The 25056-nt window shown below is 45.3% G+C and overlaps 1 protein-coding gene across 3 annotated transcripts in view; it reads left to right on the forward strand.

The window, feature by feature from the left end:
• Nucleotides 1–2708: 2708 nt before the first annotated feature.
• Nucleotides 2709–25056, forward strand: part of ARK2C (arkadia (RNF111) C-terminal like ring finger ubiquitin ligase 2C) — a 116626-nt gene continuing 94278 nt past the window's right edge. For 2 of the 3 annotated variants that reach the window (XM_073343460.1, XM_073343461.1), the window contains exon 1: nucleotides 2709–2885. In XM_073343460.1, the coding sequence (XP_073199561.1) occupies nucleotides 2825–2885 (61 nt within the window). In that variant the 5' untranslated portion in view covers nucleotides 2709–2824. The remainder of the gene's footprint in view (nucleotides 2886–25056) is intronic. The other variant, XM_073343462.1, reaches the window with a different exon arrangement.

Below are 25056 nucleotides of genomic sequence, written 5' to 3' on the forward strand. Positions count from 1 at the left end.
AGACTGGAAAATGGCTTGGTGTGGGGAAGGCCATTTTCAACCAGCTTGAAGTGGCTTGTATTTATCTAGTGGTTTCTTTATCTGGTGGAATCCATGGAAAGTTTTTTGGTTTTTTTGCAGTGCTTATATGTAGCTGGTCTGAAACTTCCTGATGCATTTATTATGAGGCCCAAGGGTGAATAATTTAGGGTGTCTGTTTTCTATGTGGATTCTGTGTGTCTGTACGGTTTCCAGATTTTACCATTCTGGATTGCTACATTTTGTTCCTTTTCACTTGGACTATGTTCTTTCCAGGTCTCCAATTATTTCCACTAACATCAGATTTTATGAAGGAAAAAACTAACTTTTTTCTACTATAGCCCCAGTCAGGTTATGTGCACTGTTTCTTTAAATTGGTAGGAGGAAACCAGACCACAGAGAAAAAAGAAAAGGAGTACTTGTGGCACCTTAGAGACTAAGGTAGCTCACGAAAGCTCACGCTCAAATAAATTGGTTAGTCTCTAAGGTGCCACGAGTCCTCCTTTTCTTTTTGCGAATACAGACTAACACGGCTGCTCCTCTGAGACCACAGAGAGACTTTTTGGGAAAATCTCTAGCCCTGAAGTTCTACAGTGAAGCAAAGAGAAACAGAATACCTTGAGGGGTAATACAGTTGTGTCCTTATTTTCATAAAGTTCCTGGTTCAGTGTTAGAAGAAAGGGGCAACTGTGATTCTTTCATTGTCACATGAGCAATGATTTACTCTTCTGCAGCATGTTGTGGTACATGTAGCACAGACTGGCCTCAAGCAGATATCAGAGAGTATTTTAAAATAGAGATTTCCTTCATTTTCTTGTTAGTTTATGGCAATCAGTGTCACACCATTGCTCTTACATTTTTTGTCTTGTTCGGTGGCATATTGTTTTCCTGTTAGTTATATATTTAAGGGTTGTCTTGCTGTTGTTTTTAGCACTCTGTGCAGGACTTTAGGGTGGAAATGGACACCTTTTCAGGTCCGGCTGTTGTCTGTGTCTGTGCGTCTTTGTGTGTAGGATGTTACATGTATATGGGAGGGAATCCAGGTGCTGCTGTACTTGTGCAGTATGTGTGCACCCCTGAGTGCGTGTGAAATTTGTCTCTCTGTATGTTTGATTATGTCTCTGTATGCATGTCCTAGAGAACTTAATAGGGCTTTATACAATAGGGTTCTGTAGAAATGAACCAGGATTTTATAAAAATTATTCTAAATCCATATAGAATTTAATAGAGAATGATGATATCCTTGCTAGAGAATGTTTAAACTATCCTATAGAATTGAATAGTGACTTTTATCCCTGTTATAGGATTCTGTAGACTGGCTTAGAAATTCTACAGAGAGAATATTATTCTCTGCTCACTCTGTAGGACTTTCCATAAGCATATGTGCAGGTGTCAGTATATGTCTGACTCTGTGTGTGTGTGTGTCTGTCTGTATAGGGTATTCCCCTTTGTCTTTGAGCGGTTGGGAGTGTGCATTTATATGTATACGTATATCTATATGAGTTGGGTACACATATATGACTTTGTATGTGCAATGTGCATGTTTATGGGTCACTGTCTGTGTATCTCTGCTCTATCTGTGAGTGTAGGATGTATGTAGTGTATATGTTGTGTGCCTCTGTCTGGGTGCATGCATAGCGTACATATTTGTGCCCTCTCTCTGTGTGTGTCCATGCCTGTGTGTGTGTGTGTGTGTGCATACACTTCTGTACATATTTGTGTAGATTGTGTATAGGCCTGACTGTGTGTCTTTATATGTATCTGTCAGTGCCTTAATGGAGAAGATGTATAGAATGTAACAGGAATTAAACCAATAGAGATACTTAATAAGATTCTACAGAAATTACTCTGAAAAGCTACAGGATTTAATAAAGAAATCTGTGTCGTTTTCTTAACCATTCTGTAGAGTTCTATAGCAGGGTTATCATTCTCTCAACTTCTATAGGACTTTTTTATACTGGTATGATCTGTGTCTGTGTTCATATGTTGGGCATGTTGATGTCTCTGTATATTTGTGTCTCTTGATGTATGTATAGACTGTATGTTTGTGGGTGTCTGGGTGTGTGTGTGTGTCTTTGTATGTAGGATGGGTGAGCCAGATATTTAAAGGTAGTAAGGTGCCAAGCTGCATCTTTGGGCATCTAAATACCTTTAAAAATCTGGCCCTGTATGTGTGTACTGCATGTTTATCCCGGTCTCTGGGGGGGTGCGCACACCCACATGAGTCTCTGTGGCTAGGGTGTGGAACGTATGTGTGGTCTGTGTCTCTGTCTGAATCACTCCATGTGTCTCTGTGGGTGTGTGCACGTATCTCGGGGGTGGGGGTGGGGGTTTCGCAGCGAATCCCGCTGGCCAGGGAGGGTGTGAGAGTGTATCTGCATGTCCGTGGGTGTGAACCCCCCCCCCCAGCCTTCCAGACCCTGGCCCCAATTTGCTTCCATCTCCTTGTTTGGAGGCAGCTTAGCCAGCAGGACCCAGGGCAGGCTCCAGCCCAGCCCCTGATTGGGTCTCCTCCCTGTCACAGAGACCCAAGCTGGAGATAATAAAATATATATATATATATATATATATAACCCAGCAAGAAAGCACCAACCACCCCCTCCTCCCAGGCCTCCCTCCCATTGGCTGCCCTTCCCTTTGTGTGCCAGGCAGCTGCAGTCCCAGCTCCACATTTGAATGTATATAGGGGATTGGAAGGGACCATTTCCATGGGCCATCTGTCTCCCAGCCAGCAGCAGCCCCGCTCCCACCTCCGCCCAGGAGCAGCACAACAAAGGGACCGCAGCCGCGGCAGCAGGCAGGCAGGATGGTACTAGTGCACGTCGGCTATCTTGTGCTTCCAGTGTTTGGCTCTGTACGAAACAGAGGTATCGCTTTATCCTTCGGGGCTTATTCGCGGTGGCGGGGGGTGGGCGTGTGTGGTTTAAAGGCACGATCCTTTGGTTTCTCTGGAGGGTTCCCCCCCCCTCCCCAGCCCCCCACCCACTCCTGGCTCCTCGTTGTCTCTCTGTCTTGCGGATCAGATGCAGGAGGGTGGTGGGGTGGGGGGGGGGAAGGAAAAAGAAAATCCAGCAACCGAGCTGGCGGGATGACTTCAAGATTCTTCTTTTTCGGGGTGCGGGGAGCCTCCTTCCTTTAAATCGGATCATCTGCCCCCTGCTTTCCACCTGACAAATCGAGCTCTCGGGTGGGAAGCCAAGCCCAGACCTATGCCCAGATGGGGTAGGGGGGCTTAAAAAAAAAAAAAGGTATTTCTTTTTGATTTTGTGCATTCAGTAGGTAGCGATTTTATTTTGTGTTCTTGGCGTGTGTGTGTGCCCTGTTTACCCATTGATCTGTGCTTTTATTATTATTTATTTCCAAGCCGAGGTCTCTCCATAGCTTATCTCCCCCCTCCCCCCACTCTCTTGGGACCCGAGAGCATGTTCACCCTCTCTTAACCTTTCTTTTTTGTCCCTTGCTGTTTCTTCTGTAATGGACTAAAATAGCTTTGGAATTAGCCTACCGTTTTTAGGGGGCCCTTTATTTCTTTTTCTTGTTGGACATTCCCCCTCCCCGCCTCCCATCTCCTGTAATTTGTCCTCTTCTCTTTGGGGATTCGAATGTAATGTTGGCTCTGGAGAGCAGCACATCAGTCCGCAGCTCCATGGTGCTCTTATTGCTCAGAGATTTTTCAGAAAAAGCAGCGTGATGATGACTTTTCACAGAGATTTAATATGGGATGTGTATGGCCCTTGCATATTTTTTCCACCTCCCCTCCTTCCCATCCACCCCACATTCTGCTACAGACAATGGACTTGGACCTTCCCCCACCCCCTTTCTCCCTCATTCCTTCCATTTTCTTTCTATCAAAATCAGGATGCATTTAGAGTCATTATTATTTCTCAATCAGCCCCCCCTCTCTCTCTCCTTACATTTCTTTCCCTGGAAATGTTCCCCCAGCCTGACCTCCCACCCCTTTTGGCCTATTGTTGGTCAAGTCCCTATAGTTTTATTTATATATAAAATAAATTTTCTCATAAAGATGATGCACTGCTGTAATTACCATTGAGATCTTGGTCACTGGGGACCCAATAAAAGATGGGTTAAAATCTAGCACAATTAGACTCAGTCCAGATTCTGATCTCAGTTTACATTGCTATAAATCCAGAGTAACTCCACTGCATGGATGGCTTCAGATGCACTGATTTACACCCAGTGTGACTGAGATCAGAATCTGGTCTTTCCTTTCTTGCTGTTGCCCAACCACTTTAAATTTTATTTCCCTTTACTGTATGTGTACATATGACCCAGGTTGAACATAGTGGCATTGTTAACTGCAGTCTCTATTGTGATGATGGGATGATGACATTTTGCATTTATCAAATCTTTATTTTTTTTTCTTCATTGTGTAGCACAGTGAATGGTCAACTTGCTGCTGTGTGCTGTAGCCCTCTGCCTCTGCATTTAGCTGTATTGTGACACCCCTCTCTTAACCATTTCCTGTATCCATCCGAGGAAGGCATTGATATTTAAGCTGCAGTATCCCCTCTCTATGGGCTGTCTGTCAATTTCAAAAAGGCTTAGATTGATGAGATTTCTCCCTAACACTAATTTTTCCCCTCTCCCTCTCATCTGTGCAATTATTCTTATTATTATTTGAGAATGTCTAGGATTTTTTTATTATATACTAGGCATGCATTAAAAATAATTCAGACTGATGTTAAGCCCCAAAGTATAATTATCCTGATTAAATCATTATCATCACTAATTACACTGATTTTTAATACCATTGCTGGATGCAATTTAATGTTTTCAATTTCAAATTAGTTTTAGTGGGAGGGGAGAGGTTGTCTGCTTCTCTCCCCTAAATTTACATTTCATTTTGGGTTCTTTCATTTTACTTAAAACCGAACATACCCACAGAGAAACTGTAAATTGAGATTTGATCCATAAAAATGAACCATAAAAGACCCTGTGACAGAGGATACTAATGCTTAAACCTGAAGTCCTAAACCACAATTTTCTTGTAAAACTATTAGACAGACTGTAAGCTTAAATCTGCTCTTTTTAATTTCATTGTAGTAGCATAGAAAACAGGCCATTTCAGAATAGCTGTAGATAATAACAGCCATTTTTGTATCTTCATCTTGTTTAGCTAAGTACATTGCACTGTAAATTCCTGTTAAGTGGATTCATTTTGCTTTAGTTGGTGGATGCAGGATCTTGTGGGCTTGTTTCTAGTTATTTAGACAACCATTGGTTTGCCATCTAGAACGCCTTTATGACTAAACAAATTACAGTCAATCATAGGCAAAAATAATAATAATAAAATCTGCAATTAAATTAGCCTTACATTTAAAAAAAAGGCTTTGAAAAATAGTTGGAGAATAAGATCCATGAATAAATGGGGACACTAAGCATATGAACATCTGAATAGTCCTCCACCCTGCATATTAACAAGGATTATTCAAAGACTTTGTAATACAAAGGGGTACTGCATCTTTGTACATTATATATCACACACACTCTTGGCCAAAATTACACCACTTTCAACAGCTGGCCTCCATCTGTTTCTTTGAAAGCTGAAACATCCAGTATATACAACTGCCTGTTACAGAAATGATCCAAACACTTTATTTAGTGTATATAAATTGGACACAAACATTTGATCCATTAATACTGCTCCAAAGAAGCATATTAAATGGCAATTTTAATTAAATTATTTTTTTTTAAAAGGAGAGACTACTGGCAAAATGGTTTTCCATTAAACAGGGATAACATTTTCTGCTGTGCTAAATTACTTCCTGTTCTTATTTTGTGGGTAATTTTCTGTATCAAATATCCTTTGGTTGTGTATCTTCACCTTTTTTCTTGTACTAAAACTAAAGCATGGTCTGTATTTTTTTACATTACCTAGTTTCTGATGTAAATCTCTCTGTAGAGACATACCCTGCTGAAATGTAATGTGCTGTAGCCTATACATCTGCTCATTGTACGCTGCTTTTGTTCTGTTGCCCTTCCATAGCATGGTGGGCCTTGCCTTTTTGTATTGTGTGCATGATGACATTGTTACACACAATTCCACTAATACTAATATACAATCTCTCAATAAAGAAACTAGTTTTCCTATATTAACCTAGTGTGCTTTTTCTATTGCTGTTTTCCCATTTATTGTCGTATCCTGCTGTTTAGATTTTTTCCTTGCTTTCCCCATTGTAAGATTTGAGTGAATGAATTTCAGTACCACAGATATGGGGGTCTTTAATATTTCGATCCCATATCTATATTCAGCATTAGTCTGTGTATATCTACTGTACAGATACACATCCTATATTATCACTGTGCCTATGTATAGTTCTGTTTTACTTTAGAATGGCAAAAAATAAGTGTATAAACACACCCACACTCATTAATTATCAGAAGAGATTAAGGAGCCTGCTATTACTGCCTTCTGATGACAAGGTTACACATTGGTCATGAGTAATGAGAGGTGCAATGCCCCAAGATGGATGAGGGAAAAAGACGTTTTTATATGGCTGGCTTTATTAGCAAGAAGTAAATGAGTCTGAAAAAATATTTCCCCCCTCCTTTTTATAACCCTGCCCTTCTGAATATAACTATCCTGCCCACCATTTGGTAGGAGAGGAGTCCTTAGTGCCTAGATACTATGATGACTGGCACACTATAAATACCTTAGATAGACAGCTGGGGAGCTAGAGTAGTAAATGTGTCCAAGATGCTAAGGTTATAACTACACTTCCTGCTTGCACTATAGTGTGAAAACTTGAGGTCCACTCTTTTGAATATCTGATTTGATTAACAAGTTAAATATTGACATAGAAACTCAAGTAAGTAAACATGCACTTTAAAATATATGTAAGCACACAGAAAATTTGAATTCGCTCTGCACCTTAGCCAGTAGGGGAGTTTACTGCAGATGCTATGAAATAATAATGCAGATCACCCATCTTTGGTATCTCACCAGAACCCATTAAGAGGACTGTTTCCCAGACTTGCAGGAGGGCATTATTACATAATACATTTAAAATTGATTACATGTTGGTATTTAGGTGCCACTACAAGAGACTAAGTAGAGTCAGGGCTTCCAAAAACACTTTTTTGCACTAATTGCATTTCAAAAGAAGATGGAGAAATGCAGGGTCGGGTTATTTTCCTGTAAAGTAGAGCAAAAATTCAGCAGTTGACAGTTCCACCTATCAAAATTTCAGTGCACGACAAGTAATCTTACGTTTGTCCTGTAGAAAAAGGCATGTTAGAAACAAATGAAATCAAGTGATTAAAGGAACCCACACTACCTAAATGGTCGTCATTTGAAGAGACTCATCATTTTGCAAGGCAGTGCTTTTTCACTTTCTCCTAGCTGTATCCTGAGTTTTTTCCTCCTCCATATTCCTTTTCCATGTATCTCAGTAATTATTTGGCCATCATGTCCCTCCTGTATGACCACACACAATATATTTCTCTGCTCCCCCTTCTGGATGTACTGTATGCTTTGGCCCTTTGTTCTCTGCTCGAGCCTATTCCAGATTTGAAAGCTTAGCTGTTTTGCTGTGACACATGTACACGGACACATATGTAAGCAGGGAGCCTGTGCTTTTTTTAAGCTTGCATGAAGGGAGACATGCATGCCTGTTTGGGGCTGATCATTCTATTACATGATTTTTTTTTTTTTCCCCCACACAGTACAATGCAATTTTGTTCATGGTTTCAGAAAGTAAAAAATCCAACCAACCAACCAACCCCCTCACTCCAAGTCCTACATTTCCAACCCTTGCTAACCTGAAATATGCAAGCAGCTGTCCCTTTGTTACAGATAGTGGTTTCATCATACCAAGCCACCAGTTCTTATTTTGCAAATTAGGCTAATATAGATCAATATTGTTTGATACATTTTGAGGATAGTTTAGTAATCTAATAATACAGAAAGCTTCTGGATTAATGGGAACTCATGCTAAGCAATTTATCATCTGCATCATGTTTTGACCTATCTTGTTAGAACATGCATTCTTATGAGAGACAATATTTCTGCTTTCCCCCAACACTGTACTAGCAAACAGCCACAAGGCTTCCATGGTTCATAATTCATAGAATGCATCCACAGTTTAATAATTAATACCTTTGACACTAATTCAGAAAAGACATCTGGACACGAGAGAGCCATCTTTTTCATTTCAGTAGCCCAGATTGGGAACATTGGAGGCAAGCAAAGTGCTATTGTTGCTGTGGGTTTGGAAGGACTCACAAGGGTTTCTTGAAAGTGTATATTTCTCTCAGACACCCCCATGCATTAACGGGGTGTTTTTAAATAACATCCTTGTATAAGAGGGGGAATGATTATCCTGACCATGGACGCAACTGGGCCAGATTCTTAGGTATGCTAAGGTGCCTTTACACTGCTCTGGCAGCTTTAGAAGGGATTGAAATAGTTTACACACACTTTAAGCCCCTTTATGCTGCCAGAGAAGTTTCAATAAGAACCAGGCCCATCGGACCCCATCTCCTGAACCAAGCCGAGATTCTTGTCTCATTATAATCTGTACCGGGTTTTTTTATTTTATTTCAGAAATAAACATACTGGGCCAAATTCTACTCTCATTTGCTGTGGCATAAATCTGGAACAGCTCCAGCAAAGTTTAATGAAGTAACTCTGGATTTACACTGGTAAGAGCAGAATTGGGCCCACGTATGTATAATGTTTAAAAACTAATGAACCCACTTCCAAATTAAAAAGCAAAAGAAACCAAAGTATAAATGGACTTGTGAGAGGCATGCAGTTAAAAATCCAACCCACGGCCTAATCAACTGTGAGTCAAGTGATTAGGGTTCAATCCTGCCAGGTGCTGCTGTGCAGAGTAACTCCTGGAGGCTGCTGAGTGCCCTGTGTGTGGATTTCCAAGAGAACTGTGGATCCTCACAACCTCTGAAACCAGGCCTCGTTGATTTAGGTTCCTAACGGTAGATTTAGCTGCCTAAAATTTTTAAGGCACTAAATTTGAAGATGATAGGCTTAGTGGCTATGAAACTTAAAACCCCACAGCAAGCAGGCCAAGATTATAGCAGTAAACACAACTCCTTAATAAGTATTGGTTCTTGTAATGTTAAAAAAGCCCAATGCATTGCACCAAACATATCACTTAGCTGCACGATCTGCCTATGTGCATAAGACTCTCTCAGTGCTTGTGTGGCCCCTGTCAGAGTGGTGTTACTCTGGCTAGCTGCATACTAGTTGACTACAGCATTCAGCTCTCTCCACAGCAAATCAAGGCCTGAATCCTGCTCTGTCTGAATCCTCAATTGCCCTAGTGAATGAATAGCATCATCAGGAGATTTTTGTCCATTTCAGCAATTTTTGGGGTGTCAGTCCTCTGCTGCACATAGGGTAAAATGTAAGACAAAAGGAGTCAGTGGGAGTAAACGACCCCCTCTCTCAAACGCCTCATGTATCTCACATGAAAACATTCCCTGTAATGCCATGAAGAACATGCAAAATGTTAAAGGCCAACTCATTCCTCCTTCATTTTGATGGAAAGAGTGGAAAGCCCCCCACGGCAGCTAAATGCTGTTACAGTGAGTCAACCCACCACAATTGTCACCCACTTCTGCACCAGCCCTTCCAGGCCAACTCTGTGTGTTCACGGCTCTGTGATTTCAGGGGATGTGGGGAGCCAGGAGTAAGAGCATCTGCACAGTGCCACTCTCCTCCACAATCAGCTTTTTCCTCAGTCCAAAATAATGTTGATCCTGCTACCTTATCTTACACAGACTCTCATTCCATGTTGTCAGCACCTCCTCCCCAAGGAGTTTTGGCTTAGTCATAGCCAGGGACTCAATGGAACAGAGCTCCTGAGGGAGTTAGGGGGCCCAGGGATCAGCAGAGAGGGACTAGGCCTCAGTGCACATTCCCTGGCCCTCTGTAGATCTCAGAGCATCCAGGGGGTGGGAGGACCACACCCCCAGAACACACAGGATGCTGAGTTTCCCACCTAATTTTGACCTGAGGTTTGTTCTGTGGTAGGGAAAGATCTAGGCCTAAATGTAGAGCACAGAGCCGTATGGATGTCTGACAAGCCTCACTCCACTTACATGTATATTCTGGGGACAGCTCCTTGACCAGGCACATCCACCAAATTCACGTTGTGTTATTCGTATGAACAAGGCAGCAGTTTTACCATGCCTTTGTCGTGGCCTCTATCAAAAAATATGTTTACAGTGTTTTCTTCTGATGCCTGATGGGACCTGTCCCAGCAAACTAGTTTTACATGTCTAGATCCTCCATCCACAGTCAGTGGGAGCAAGGGCTGCTCAGCGCTTTCGAAAACCAGGCCATAAATCCTTACCATTCCTGCTAACTAAACACATCCCAACTTCAGGAAACCCACAGCTCTGGTTTCAGTCACCCTGGTTAAAGCAACCCCCCTGACTTGAAGGATCTAGTCTGTCCTCAGCTATGCATGTCCTTGGGGTAGTTGTGTGTGTATATATGAGGGCTGAATTAGGTTTATGTGACTTCAGTGGGGGGTGGCACCTGCAAAATTGGGATGAGAATCTGATCCAGCATTTTGTGGGGAAGATAGTCCTTCAGGCAGGAGGAAATAAGCTAGAGCCTGCTTCATGTGATTGCTAAGAGATACACCTGCTATCCCATGTATGCAACTGAGGCTTGCCAGTCTTCCTCCCAAAGATCAATTGTTTCTGAAATTGCACTAAATGGGTCTCCACAAGGGAAGTGCCGACTCTGGGGATGCCCCAGGTGTCTGCAGATGCTTTGCCAAAAAAAATGGCTAAGAAACTAAACTGACCTTTGGATACCAAGTCTGATCATGTTGACTCCAGTGGAGTTACTCCTTTGAGTAAGAGCAGAATCAGGCCCTATTGGCTAATTCCTGTGCTCTGTACTCAGTCCTCCATAGTCTGGTTAAACCCCCATTATAGTCAATAGACCCAATTTCTCTCTTTGCCATGGCTGCTTTGTGCAGCGCTGTGGATGTAACGGATCCCTAAAGAATAGGGGCTTAACTGGCCTAAGGAAGATCCCTACCGTAGGGTGAGGCTTTGGTGGTGTTCAGCTGGTGTCTAGGAGGAAAAAGGCTGCAGCTGTGCTTATCAAGTGGCTCTAATTTACAGAGAGCACAGGGAAGCTGCAAAGCCAGCCCAGAACTGGGAGAGTGCAAAGGTAGCTTAAAGCCATCTTTCCAGTCCCCTCAATTGCCCATGCTGTGCTGGGCACTCCTTGGTTGCTGTTGCAGACCCAGGCCACTATCAGTGGTCATTTTGCTCCAATAAGGATGACAAGATTGGGCTTGATATAATAAACGTAATGGAGCAGTAATAGGTGATGTCTCATAAGGATGCTGCTTAATTTAGATTTACCTTTGCTCACATAGCCAGTTTACTGTGACTCCAGGAATCAGAGTGCAATTACTGGGATTCTTGACCTTTGCAACACTCTCCAAGCATTATTCCTGCTATTCCCAGTCTTCTCTGGGCTGGGCTGTATGTGGAGGAAGCAGTGTGGTCATGAAGGCTACACGCACCAGCTTCTGGTCTCAGTTACCTCCAGTGACTCACTAATATGAATGGTGCCACTCTGGGTTTAGACTGACTGCCCAGTCCTGGGGTCCTTCCTTAAGCGATTGGAGTTCTTTCATTTGGTCTGATCGCCCGTCATGAAAGATGGATCACTTTCTTGAACTAGCAGGACCCATCTAGGCTGTAGTGGGCTCCAACAGTTTACCATTCTCATGCCCCTTTTGGGAATGTGTCCTCTGAACCAATTGCCATTTGCTGGGGAGATTTTGCTTAAAGGCTAAGAGCCAGTTTATTAGGCAAGGTTTTCCAAAACAGCTAAGTACACATTTTACCGAGTCACTGTGCACAGTTTAATAAGGGCCATAATTCAAGGATCCATCCCATATACACGTTAAAGGACAGTGATTGGTGTTCTAATAACCCTCTGAGCAGTTGAAACTGCCCTAAAATCATCCCTTCTAAGCGGCCTGATGGCTTCCAGTTTGCTTCCTTAATAATACGGAGTGTGTACCCATATAGATAGAGAGGCTATAGCATTAATAACGGGTGCCAAACAAGCAGCCTGAAGAATTCTGCAGGACATGTACAGCACAGGGTGCAGTAGAACAATGGGCTAACCTGCTAATGCAGAGGGATGACCTCTAAGGGCCGAAGGAGTAATTTAGGGCACATCTACAAAGCAAAAAAAGACCCACGGCAGAGAGACTGGGTCAAGTGACTCAGGTTTGCGGGGCCTGTGCTATGGGGCTCAAAATAGCAGTGTATACATTTGGGCTCAGGCTCTGAAACTTAGGAGGCGAGTGGGTCTCACAACCCAGCCTGAGCAGGAACATCTGTAGGACAAGCCTGAGTCAGTTGACCCAGGCTCTGAGACTACCTGCCCTAGCCAGGATTGTTTTGTTTTGCAGTGTAGACATATCTGAGTCCTCATCTCATCTCTGACCTTTGTGCTTTGACTGCCATTTGTCAGGGTGGAGTGTGTGCTCTGGAGGCAAGGAACTGGAAGGAAACCAACTAACTCATTACCCATAGGCCACCAAACAGCCATCAGATGATAGTAACAGCTTTTGATTAATAATGACCCGGGCTAGATTCTAAGTCTCTAACAGGTGACCTGGACAAGAAAGACTCTGTATCTCATTACCAATTCCATGTGCCATCCGGCTCCCTACAGAGTTACATTTTCTTTTATTCCAAACAGATCAGTTCAAAGCGTTCCCGAAAGGATTATGAAATTCATTTTGCAGTTCATGCTGTTCAGATCTTAAAGTATTGCCTTCCCAACTGCTGTGTTCAAGCATTCTCTAGAGAAATCTTGCTCTGGATGGGGAGAATGCGGACTTCTGCCCTCCCATACTTTTCCAGACCTGTTGCCTTGTCATTCTGGCTTCCTCTATTTGAACAAGCTATTAGGGGATATTGCATTTAAACATCCATCCCAGAGCAGTATACATTTATAGTCCATCCTGTTATGTGGGGCTTTGGTACTGAATATGGATGGCTAGTAAAATAATTGAAAGTAGAAGGTTCCTTTTTTCCCGGGGGACTTTTAAACGGGCCAGACACTATGCTTAGGCAGCAGTGGAAAAGAAATCCCCTTCTCATTTGGGAAGTCTAAGTAGGAGAATACCACTAGAAATATGTGAACAGCAAGCCATGATGTATGAAGCGCTGTAGCCCAGTCTATGTCTGGGGATTTGCTGCAGAGTCTCACAGTCTGATCACTCCAGAAATATTAATGTCCACAGATTCATTCATCAGCACCCTAAAGTTTGCTGCTTAAATAATCAAGACTCTGTTTATTTCTTAGCCATTATTTTTTGTTTGGTGTCAAAGGTGAATTTAGCACTGAGATGGCTTGACGAGCATGCCTAATGAAGCCCTCAGTTTATCCACACAACAAGTACAGCATGAGATTCCCCCTTCCCTTTCCTACCAATGAACTTTACACTGACCTGGCGGGGCAAGAGAAGAGTTCTGTTTCCAGACCCATTCAGTCCTGGGCTTTTCTTCTGAGACTGCCAACAGAATGCACACAAAGGTGGTGGTGGGTTTTGTGCATTGTGGACACTTATCCAACCGAACAAGACCCGCCCACTCACCTTCTATAGGGCACCAAACAGCCATCAATAGGAATGACTCTGTGATGACTGTCTAAGCTGGCTTTAACCCAGCAACTTAGAAGTGAAAAGCTCTGAATGGCTTTACCAGATCCCTGAGCCAACCATTCCTGATTGCTTTATCAGTATTGATCTGCGCTTCATTAGTCAGTCCAACAGTCAAACGTTCTCTGTACTCTGAAGCTTTTCTAATTTAATTTTAAAATAATTTCCTTATCTTCTCTGGAAAGCAAAACATTTCCTCTATTTTCTTAGAGGCTTCCTGCGCATGTGCCAATAGCTTCTTGTCCTCTCCAAAGTACTCCAGTGAGCCGGGGATGCTAAACGTAGTTGGCAGACTATATGGGATTCCGCGAGTTCACAATGCGACCTACGGTCACCTCTCCCAGGCACAGCCCATGGAGACTACAAGTCCCAGGATGCCATTCTCCAAATCGATCCCAGTGGAGGTTGCTCATACAGAGATGGAGCATACTGGGACCTGCAGTCCTCACAGACTTCTAAGACTATGCTCAGCATGAGTGCAGAGCTGCTACCCTGCTCCATTTCTGCACGTTCGGTGCTACCTGCAGTCTCTTAGTAAGTTGCAAAGGAAGCCATAAGCCGGGCTAAGGTTGGATGTCGCTGATGTAAAATTCTTACAATACTTGCTCTTATGCAGGAAGGCCCTGTGCACCTTCTGTCTGACAGTACTAAATGTCCCCAGTCATGGTCCTTGCATGAATCAGGGATATTTAATCAGACCACTGGCCATGTCCTGTGACTTTGCTAATGCTCTCAGTGATAGTTGCCTCCCTTGCCAGCTTGTAGGACCACAGGTAACAGCAACACAAGTAATTGCCAACTCTTCTGCTTTTAGTGGGAGTCTCACAATATTTTGGTGTTTTCCCTAATGCCCCACTCCTGGGGTCAGGTGATTGGGTGAGAATACAGTTCTCCCTTCAGTAAAACTACATTTCTAGCCCTCAGGGTTGTGGAGACAAACTTGAAAACATGACCCAAGTGCTCCCTAAAGCCTCAAAAACTGGAAGGCAAATGAAAAGAACCCACAGTTTATCACTTTATTGTTAAAAAATCTCATGATCTTTAAGCCAATCTCAGACTTTTTTGGGGGGAGGGCTGACTCATGAATGTGTGGGGTTGGCCATACTGAGGCTAGGTTGAAAGCCTCCAAACAGTGGGAATCAGACTATGAGTTTCTCTAACCCTGCTGGTAGACACATGGGTAAGGCACAGGGGTCTAGCTGTGAGTTTTCTCCTCCTGTCTCTCAGAGGGTACGCGTGGGGAGAGGCAGGCATGAGTCGCCTCCCGCTCAGCTGCTGCCCTCACTCCACCCCCCATTATCGGCAGGCATGGGTTGCCTCTGCTCTCACTGGTTCTCTTCCTGGGACAAACGACTATTCTGCGTTTTGCAGAGCTTGCATGAGACATGGACCTTCCCCCTGCCCCCCCAGAGCAGTGTGGTTCAAAGCAGCCTCTAGCTTTGTGCGTGCTTAACTGCTTGCTCTGCGCTCTCTCACATGGGAGACACCGATTTAATTCCCACTCATGGTAGTCTGCTCCTTGATCTTCTAAGAGGGAGGCAGAGCACTCAGGTCCTTCCCCTCCAACACAGACAAACACAATCACTTCTGAGCCTTGTCAGTGTTAGCTACAGAGCTCTTTATCATGACATGGATTCCAATTCCGCAGTGAAACCAACCAGGCTCTGCCTAGAGCAGGCGCTTCCAGAATTGGAGTTATGCTGGGGACAGGCAGAAACAAATCACCATTCCCCAGAATCACCTAGCCCCAGATCCACAAAGGGATTTAGACATTGCAACGCTCAGCCTTGCCATGCCTAACTTTTAGGCACCCAGCCATCCAGTGGAATCCACAAACTCTGAGATAGGCACCCAAGCTCCCTATACAATACACGGGGAGAGACAGACAGATCCTGAAAATGGGATCCATAAAGCCAGCACAATAGGCAGGGAGTTGGCTTAGCAGGTGCCAAAGAGGGGGTGTATCCTAAGCCCTCCCCTCTCACAGCTTAGGGGGATCTGGACTCTCCCCTGGAGTCAGACATTTATGCTTTCACTTGCAAGAACAGCATTGGAACGCCTGTAACAGTCGGATGGGTGGGGAGGAAAAAAAACCCCTCCCTAATAACCTTTAGCCTGGTGGTTAGGGCACTCACCCAGGGGGAGGGCAATACTGGTTCAACTGCCCATAGTGCTTGAGGAGAAGAGCTTTGAACATAGGTTCCCTACCTCTTAGCTGAATACTAACCACTGCACTATGGGATACTCTGATATGGGGCCACTGCCCAACTGCCACTGGCAAAACCCTTAGGCCCTTCTGTCTGACCCCGGTGACACTCTTCAGTGGTCACATGACCTTTCGCCCAGCATGCCTTTCTGGGCGCTGGCCCTTTAAACTTTGCAGACAGCTGCAGCGCTAACATGGCCATTTGGTTGCCTGCTGTGGAGCTCGCTATCTCAGCCGGTAAGTGTTCCCACCTCCTGTCACGTTCTCCCTTCCTTACGCCTAGGGACGTAACACGTTCTCACATGAATGGTGTGTAGTCGTTAGCCTTCACCTGCTGGAGTGATTAGTTCTGTAGTGCTAATTGTTTCATGTTATGTTTCCAATATACCAAGAACTATATCCCACCCACCTAAGAGAACTTTTATTTTGGATTAAAAGGAAACAGCAGCAAGAAAGAACAAAAGTAAAGACTTCAGGAGAGAGCACAGTGTGTGCCTCTCTGGTTACAGGCTGCAGCCATGCTGAGACCAGACGACATTCAAGGGGCAGTGCACAGAAAACCAGACACCGCAGTTTGAAGCTGCATATTTACGTAGTTGTGAATGGTTTTGCATTTCACTCACTGTTCCATAGTTCACTCATTGCAGTCCCACTAACCTACTTGTGCAATATGGGCCCGATTCTTCACTGCACTCTTCTGCAGCCATTTACGCCTGTGGCAAATGAGTGTGATATGCTACCCCTGGGGAATGTGAGTAGAGAACTCTCATTTGGTAGTGTTTAATGCCCACTTGGCACAGGTGTAAATAAGTACACAAGGTGAAAGATAGTGGAGAATCAATCCCTTTCTTTTTAAGGCCTGATCCTTCCCAGAAATCCTTTAGGGTGTGAGTGGCTGCATGTATTTAATGCTAGTTTTAAGTCTATCCTGTATGTTACAGCAGGTAGCTATGATACAAATTCATACAGACGTGAGGATGGGTCATGGAATGGACAGCATTGGATGTGGTAGGAAGGCAGTCTAATATAGCTACCCTCCCAAGAAAAACCCACCATGCTGAATCTCGGAACACGGGTCAATAGACTTGGGCTTGCAGGGCTCAGGCTGCGTGGCAAAAAATAACAGTGTAGCTGTTCCCACTCAGGCTAGAGCCTGGCCTCTGAAACTGGGCAAAGGGGGATGGTCATGGAGGTCAGGCTCGAGCCTGAGTGGGAATGTTTACACTGCTGAGTGGGAATGTTTACACTGAGTGGGAATGTTTACACGAGCCCTGCAGCCCGAGCCCCGTGAGCCTGAGTCAAGTGACCCGGGCTCTGAGACTCAGTGCTGCAGGTTTGTCTTCGCAGCATAGACACCTCCCACAGTAACCTGTCGCAGTTCTTTATGAGGTTATAAACTCCATTCGCATAATGACTGGAAACGACAAGGGTGTGTCTCGTGCATGCATTCTCTTAGTTCTGAAAAGGCACTGCCAATGGGTCAGCTGTGAAGCAGCCCAAAGGGCATGAAAATGCAGATGATAGGAAATGGAAAGTCATGGGGCACAAGTGCCACGGCAGGGGAGGTCAATGTTTTTGTCAGTGATCTGGGAGAAAATATAAAATGATTGCTGATCAAGTTTGCAGGTGAGACAAAGATTGGCCAGCAGGTGAATAATGATGAGGCCATGTCACTGGCCCATACGGGTCTGGATCAAGCTGTGTGACACTGCCCAACCCCACCTCCAGCACCAAACCCCACCCCTGCAGTGTCACACTGCTCAACCATGCCCCCTCTTCCCCCCCCCCCAAAGTGTGATACCAGACAAGTTAGAGGTAATCAAACATTATGTGTTTTAATACAACTAAATGCAAAGTCGCACTTCAGAATTGTGGAAAGGCAATGACTCTGAAAAGGACTCAGGAGTCAAGTAGATACGAGCTCCCAGTGGATTATGGTTAAAAGCACTAATGCAATCCTTAGATATATAAATGGGAATGTCAAGCAGGATTAGGGATGTGGTATTCCCCATGTATGTGGCATTGGTGAGAGACAGTTATTGGAACACTGTGTCCAGTTCCAATGCCTAATTTTAAAAAGGATGTTGAAAAACCAGTGGGTTTAGAGAAGGTTACAAGAAATTTTCAGTGTCAGGAAAAGACCCCTTACAATGGGAGACTTAAGGAACTCAATCTATTTAGTTTATTGAAAAGAAGGTTAAGAGGTGATTTGATCATGGTCTGTAAGTACCTACTCAGGACGATGGTTTCTGATACCATCACTCTCTTCAATCTAGCAGAGAAAGACCGAACAAGAGCCAGTGGATGAGAGCTGAAGCTAGAAAAATTCCAACTGGATATGAGGTGCAAAATGTTAACAGTGGGGGTAATTAAGCATTGGGACAGCTTCCCAAGCTGTGAAGTGGATTCTTCATCACTTGCAGTCTTTAAATCAGTAGCGGATGGCTTTCTAAAAGGTATTCTCTAGTTCAACCACAAATGAAGGGCTTGATGCAGGAATTCCTGGGAGAAATTCTATGGCCTGTAGAAAGAAAAGGAGTACTTGTGGCACCTTAGAGACTAACCAATTTATTTGAGCATAAGCTTTCGTGAGCTACAGCTCACTTCAGGAAGTCAAATTGAATTATCATAATGGTCCTTTCTCTCCTTAATATCTATGGAAATTGTTTTAGGAAAGAATAACAAAGCTAGCGTACAAGGATCTATCCTTGAGAAGGCACCCAAATGGGGGAGAAAGATGGATTGCTGACTGCAGAGATCCATCCTGTAATTAAGCCATGGAATGACCCCTGCCAGAAGTACATTAACAATCAGTACTGGGTAGGGGAATCTAAAGGGTACTCTACCAGTCAGTCTGTCTGAAGCAGCAATTAGTGGTCTGAGCATGGAACGGACAGCCAAGAACTCCTGACTTCCCGTATTACTTCTGCCACTGACTTGCTCTGTGGCCTTGGGCAAATCACTTGAGCTCAATATTCAAAATACCAACGCTAAAATTTGCATGGACAGTGCCTAGGGTGTGTGCGAATCAGGGGTTTATGCACATACTTCTATATCTGTGCATACACATCTCAAGACTTCTGGTGCATGCTCATTAGGGGGGTTGAGCATGTGGAAACTGGACACGCACAGAAGTGTGTGGGCACTTTAACAAGTGCACTTTTGAAAATGTTGGGCCGTAACCTCTCTGCCCATTTCTCCTCGTGTAAAATGGGGAGAATGATCCTTCCTTTCCCATCAGCCGAGTTGTTCTGAGGATTGGCTCATGCTCATGCAACGCTTGCAGGAGCCAAATGTTGTTGTTGTTGTTGTCATCACGCTGTCTGGAGTGGTTCACCCCCGTGAGTGCCAACCTCAGGGCAGACTGTCATAAAGCAGGGCCGACACCCCGACCTGGCGGTATGTTCTACACTAGATCTCACCAAACCATTAACAGATGTGAACTCCTGAGGCACCATAACAGTCTGACCATGGAGTCACAGACAGTCCCCCTGGGCACTCCAGGGTATGTTGACACCCGGGCAAGCTGGATTTAGTCATAGTTGGTTGCCATACACCAAAGATCACAAAAGATTCAGGTTGCTCCTGGTTCCAAGAAACCAGTTACTTATTTCAAGTCAATTTGTGCCTTAGATCTCACACCAAGGACAACGCTTGTAGTCAATCCTATAGGATAACAAAGGATTTATTAACCAGGAAAAAGAAATGAGAGAGTTATTTACAGGTTAAAGGAGGCAACATATATACACAAATGAGTTACAGTCTATGTTTCTGAAGGTGACAGAGTTGTAAGCACTGACGGTTAGGGCTGACCTTGGGAATCTCTGCTTCTGTTTCCTAGCTCCAGCCCTGTGAGAGTCCAAATAGCAAAAGAGAGAGAAATTTTCTTGTGTTTCTGTTTTATCCCCTTCTTCCAGCATTCAAGCTGATGGGATGCACTTTCTTGCACGTAGCATCTTCATGGGTGTGAGAGGGCTATTAACCAAGTCTTTGTATTGGTGATGTTCCACAATGGCCCATTAGTTTTGATAGTCCTTCTTGATGGTCGGTGGGTGGAGCCTTCCTCTTGACTGGGTTCACAGGTTCAGAGCTGGCATTTTTAAGTTACAAAGGAAAACGTACATATTACCTTATAGCCCGGGATACAGATATTACAAGTGAAATCAATGCCTGCAGCAACTTACAAGCATTCCGTAGAGTCGAAACACTAAACACAGGTCTTACAGGACTCTTACAGGTCTAGCACCTGTCTTGAACAATACGAACATACCGGTGAGCTAAGTTCCCTGTAAGCTGTGTGGCCGCGCAGCAGCCCCACGCAGGCACTTAGGGAACCCGCCCAGGGACCTGCCGCAGCCAGGGGAGGGGTGCCCCTTCCCCAGCCCTCACCTAGCCCGGCCCCCAACCTGCCGCGGGAGGGGCGCCCCTCCTCCGGCCCCAGCTCACCCTGCAGGCCCGACCTGCTGCGGCCAGAGCGGCACAGACCCAGCCGCAGCTGGGGTGGCGGAGAGCGGCCTAGACCCAGGCACAGCCTGGGTGGCAGCCCAGACCTGCTGAGGCTGGGGGAGGGGTGCTTATCCTGCAGCCCCAGCCCCAGAGCTCCCACGGCAGGGATAGGCACCTCTCCCCCCAGCCCAGGAGCTGCTGCTGGGAGAGAGCACTGGGGGGAGTCCTCTCTCCCCGCCGTAGCCCTGGAGCACCCTCCTGCACCCCAAACCCCTCATCCCCGGCCCCACCCCAGAGCCCACACCCCCAGCCGGGGCCCTCACCTCCTGCACTCCAACCCTCTGCCCCAGCCCTGAGCCCCTCATCCCTGGCCCCATCCCAGAGCCCACACCCCCAGCTGGAGCCCTCACCCCCGGCACCCAATCCTTGGCCCCAGCCCTGAGCGCCTCATCCCCGGCCCCACCCCAGAGCCCTCACACCCTGCACCCCAACCCTCTGCCCCAGCCCTGAGTCCCTTATCCCCGGCCCCACCCCAGAGCCCACACCCCCAGCCGAAGCCTTCACACCCCTGTGCCCCAAACCTCTGCCCCAGCCCTGAGCCCCCTCCCACAAGAATTCCTCGGCCCCACCCCATGTGCCGAATGAATTTTGTTATGTGCACCAATATGAAGGTCATGTGTCACACATCACCTCCATATCGGTGCACATAAAAAAATTAATTCCACACATGGGTGGGAAAAATTAGAGGGAACACTGCAGGTGAGCTGGTCTGGTTTCCAGCTATGAATTTATCAGTGCTCAGCTGATGCCTACAGTCTTGGCAAGAGTTGGTTTGTCAGTGTCACAGTTGCATTAACCAATGTAATGGCAACACACTGTCCTCCTTCTTCTCTGTTACATCCAGGCCTGGGCACCAGGGAACATAAGCTACACGTTATGTGGAATTTTAGTTAGTCCAGAATAGTGAGTAGATGGCCTGGTGCAACCACATCCTCACTTCATCCACTGCAGCTTAACTGGTTGTAAGTTGTTCAGGCCCTGTACAAAGTCAGACTGGTGGGACAATGCACTCTTTTGGGGAGTGATTTCGAAAGCACACGAATGTGTTGCACATTAATTGGTCCGTATAGACCAGTGGTTCCCAAACTTTAACAACCTGTGAATCCCTTTCACTAAAATGTCAACCCCTTTTTGAACCCCTTCCTAAAAATTAATATTTCCAGGGATTTTCTCCTTTACCTGAGTATAAATTATAAAAGCAGTGATCTTGGAAATGTAAAATTTGTTTTTATGACATGCTTATTACACACTATTTATTATTAATTATTATTTATCATTACAGTATGTTTATTACATTATGAAAACGGCAACACTCTTCCAAGATCTCACTTTCGTAGCTTGTATCACTTTGAATAAGCCTGTTATAAGACAAGGCTCCTAGGTTTCATCAATGAGTATCAGATGTGAAACAGCATGAAGGTATTTAAGAAGCCAACTCAGAGAGTTCCTCCTACACAAGCATTCGGGTCTTGAGCAGTCCAGGCAAATGACACACATTGCAACAAAACTTAAACTTGTTCTTCATGATAATTTTAAAAACAATACTAGCTGCCTATTTAATTTTAAAAACAGCAAAAAATATCCACCTCCCTTTCCATTTGTTATAAGGAGTCTTGAAGTTTAAATCTCCTCAGGGTGATAGATATGCTTGCTTTGATCTGCTTAGCTCTTGGAAGTCCAGCGGCTCTGGGCTGCAAGCCCTGTGCTGCCCGGGGTCCCTAGGGACAGCTCTGTCCGCCATTAGGGAATTTTTTCCTGAGAACCCCCTGTAACATTTTGCGAACCCCCAGGGGTTCACGAACCGCAGTTTGGGAACCACTGATATAGACCCAGCTGGTGTGCTTTAACGTAGTGCTGTTTGGAACAGGGTTTCAACAGACTGGCAGGGTCAACACGGGTCAATGAATGCGTAACACATTAGCACACTTTAGAAATCACAACCCTGAAGAGCGCATTACCCCACCGTGTAGACAAGCCAGAAGAGTTGATTTTCATTCTGCTGACCTTGTTTTTGCCATACAAAAAGAGCTGAACAACTGCCTGTGCTTCAAGACATAGGCAAAGCTTAAATCTGTGCACCACAGACCTCTGAGACCATAGAGAGGATGATTCAGCAGTTAAGATACTAGCTAGAGACTGTAGTTCAATTCCTTGCTCTGCCACAGACTTTGTGTTTGACCCCGGGCCAGTCACATAGTCTCTCTGTTCCTCATGTGTAAACTGGGGAGAATAGTACTTTACCTCACAGGGGCGTTGTGAGGATAAATACACAAAGGATTATGTAGTGCTATGGTAATTCCCATAGATAGGTAGTTTGGATTTAATTAGAGATGGGCCTGAACTGTAAAAATCCGATCTGAATTCAAATTGTACCAGGTCTGTCTCTAGTCTCACGGAGGCAGTTCTATCCAGAATTACATCTCTGCCACTCCTGTTGACTTTGACAAAGGGCTGTATTCTGTCCCTCCTTACAGCACACATGCAGAGCTACTCCACTGAAGTTAAGATCAAGAGAGTTACTCTGGATTTACACCCATGTCACTAGGAGCAGAATTTGTACCTGGCATTTCTTCCTCCTCATGCAGTGCTGATTAAGAAGCCATTTTTGGCAGTCAAAACAACTGTAATGGGGGCCTACCCTGTGAAGCAGAGCTACACAATCCTAAACAGAATGGCCCGGATTTGCAAAATGACGCACGCATTTTGTGCATATGCATTGTATAATGTGGGCCCCTCTACTCAGGATGAATATAAAGCCATTTAGCCATTCTGAAGGCCCCTGTGAGAGGGAGAGTGGGAGGCAAAATGAGAGCATTTTTGTTGATAAGAACTGGCAGCCCTACAGGAATCAAGTTCATTAGACTCTCGTCTGGAAAGGCCATTTGACTATTCACTCAGATGCACTGCTGATTTGATGAGCTGAGGCATCTGTTTTGGTTGGGATGGATTTTGACAAACGGCTTCCTTACATACCTAACACACAAGCTCCTTCTATCAGCTTCCTAAGGAAATCCAGGGTTTCATTGATCTCCTCTACGCAAATAGCCTTGACCTTTCCAACTGGGGATTTCCTGATCTTCGAGAGGCAAAATGCCACCAACCTTGGGTCACGATTTTCTAGCCGGGTGCACCTTCGAATTTTGTTGCTGCTGCTAGGGAGCTCTCCGTTAGTGGATCGTGATTTCCTTTGTGGGCCATTAACTTCAATGAAGCAGTGAGCAGTTGCTCTTTTCCTCTGAGGGCCCAGGGGATACCACCGAGGTGTCACAACATTATTAAGTGTTTTAGATTTTGGGGTTTTTTTGTTTGTTTTCACTTTGGACTGAATTATAGGGCAAGTAAATACATCCTGAAAGAAAAAAGCTGAGCAGTGGATATTCTTAGCACCTGGATTTTCAAGGGGCCTCAATTCATACTCCACACTTGCACCCACCATTGCTTTCAGGCACAATTTGGTTCCAACTTGTGCAGGCACTGCTGATGGCATTTAGGCCTGTTTTGAGGGTACAGGAAGGTATTCAAGGGGCCAGATTATGCCTGAGCCCTTTGCAAAGGCACAAGGGAAGGGAAAAGGGCAAGGATTTGGAAAAAAATGACCGTTCTTGAGCTCCGCTGAGCACAAGATCTTGCTTTTTTGCTGGTACCTGTAAAGCTAGCTGTAGCAAAAGGGCTGGGGAGATCTAGGAAGGAGGTGGGGGTCATGGCTTTGGGACTGGCCAATAGAACTGGCCATGCGGAGAGCAGAGGGCATGCTGCAACCTCTAGTAAGAGTATCTTCACTGCAGAGTTAGCCCAGGTGATCAGCACCTTGTCTGAGAACCCAGGTTAGCTTAGCCCAGGTGTGAGCGGCCACATTGCACAGCTCTACCCAAGCTGGTGTCTTCACTGGTGCTGTGCACCCTCTGGGTGTGTTGCGAGGACTCTGGGGGCACATCCCATGGTTCTTTGTGCTGCAGTAAACTGAGCTGCTTTATGAATTGTGGGAGAATTCGTCTGTCCCTCTGGCACCTGAGGGGAATTGCGGGAAGACACCGGAGGACTATCAGCACTTGAGTGATTCAGCCTGTGTCCCAATGGGCGGGCTACCAGCCCAAGTAAACGTGGTACCTGGGCTGTCACTCACATCCCCAGCCAGGCCCGCTAGCCTGGGATGAAAGCACCGCTTAACTCGGGGGAGGGGTTTTTGTGTGTGGACGGGAGAGGTGTTAGGGGCAACACTCCAATAAGAACCCACGTTAGCTTTTCAGTGAAGACAGACCCTAGAAGGGTGCTGCTGCTGCACTGCCTGGGAACTCCGGGCAGGGTTGTGCCTGCCGGCCTGCCTGCCACCTGGAGTGCAGCTGCGGCTCTGTTGCAGGTCTGAGCCCCCCCAGGCAAAACAAAGCCCTACCGCAGTGCTACTCAAAGTGGTGGCCCGCGGACCAGTGCCGGTCCGCGAGCCATCGGCTGCCGGTCTGCGCGCACATTGGGAAAAAAAATTGCCGGTCCCCCACATCAAATAGCTTGAGAAGCACTGCTCTAGAGGATGCCATGACTTGCCTGCTTATTGGCACCCACTTTTTACATTTATTTCATTGCTGACTCAAAACTGGGGGAGAGGAAGGGAATTAGAGGCTTGTTTTAAAAGAC

This window comes from Lepidochelys kempii, chromosome 5, assembly GCF_965140265.1.
Source record: "Lepidochelys kempii isolate rLepKem1 chromosome 5, rLepKem1.hap2, whole genome shotgun sequence".
In the NCBI taxonomy this organism is placed as follows: Eukaryota; Metazoa; Chordata; order Testudines; family Cheloniidae; genus Lepidochelys; species Lepidochelys kempii.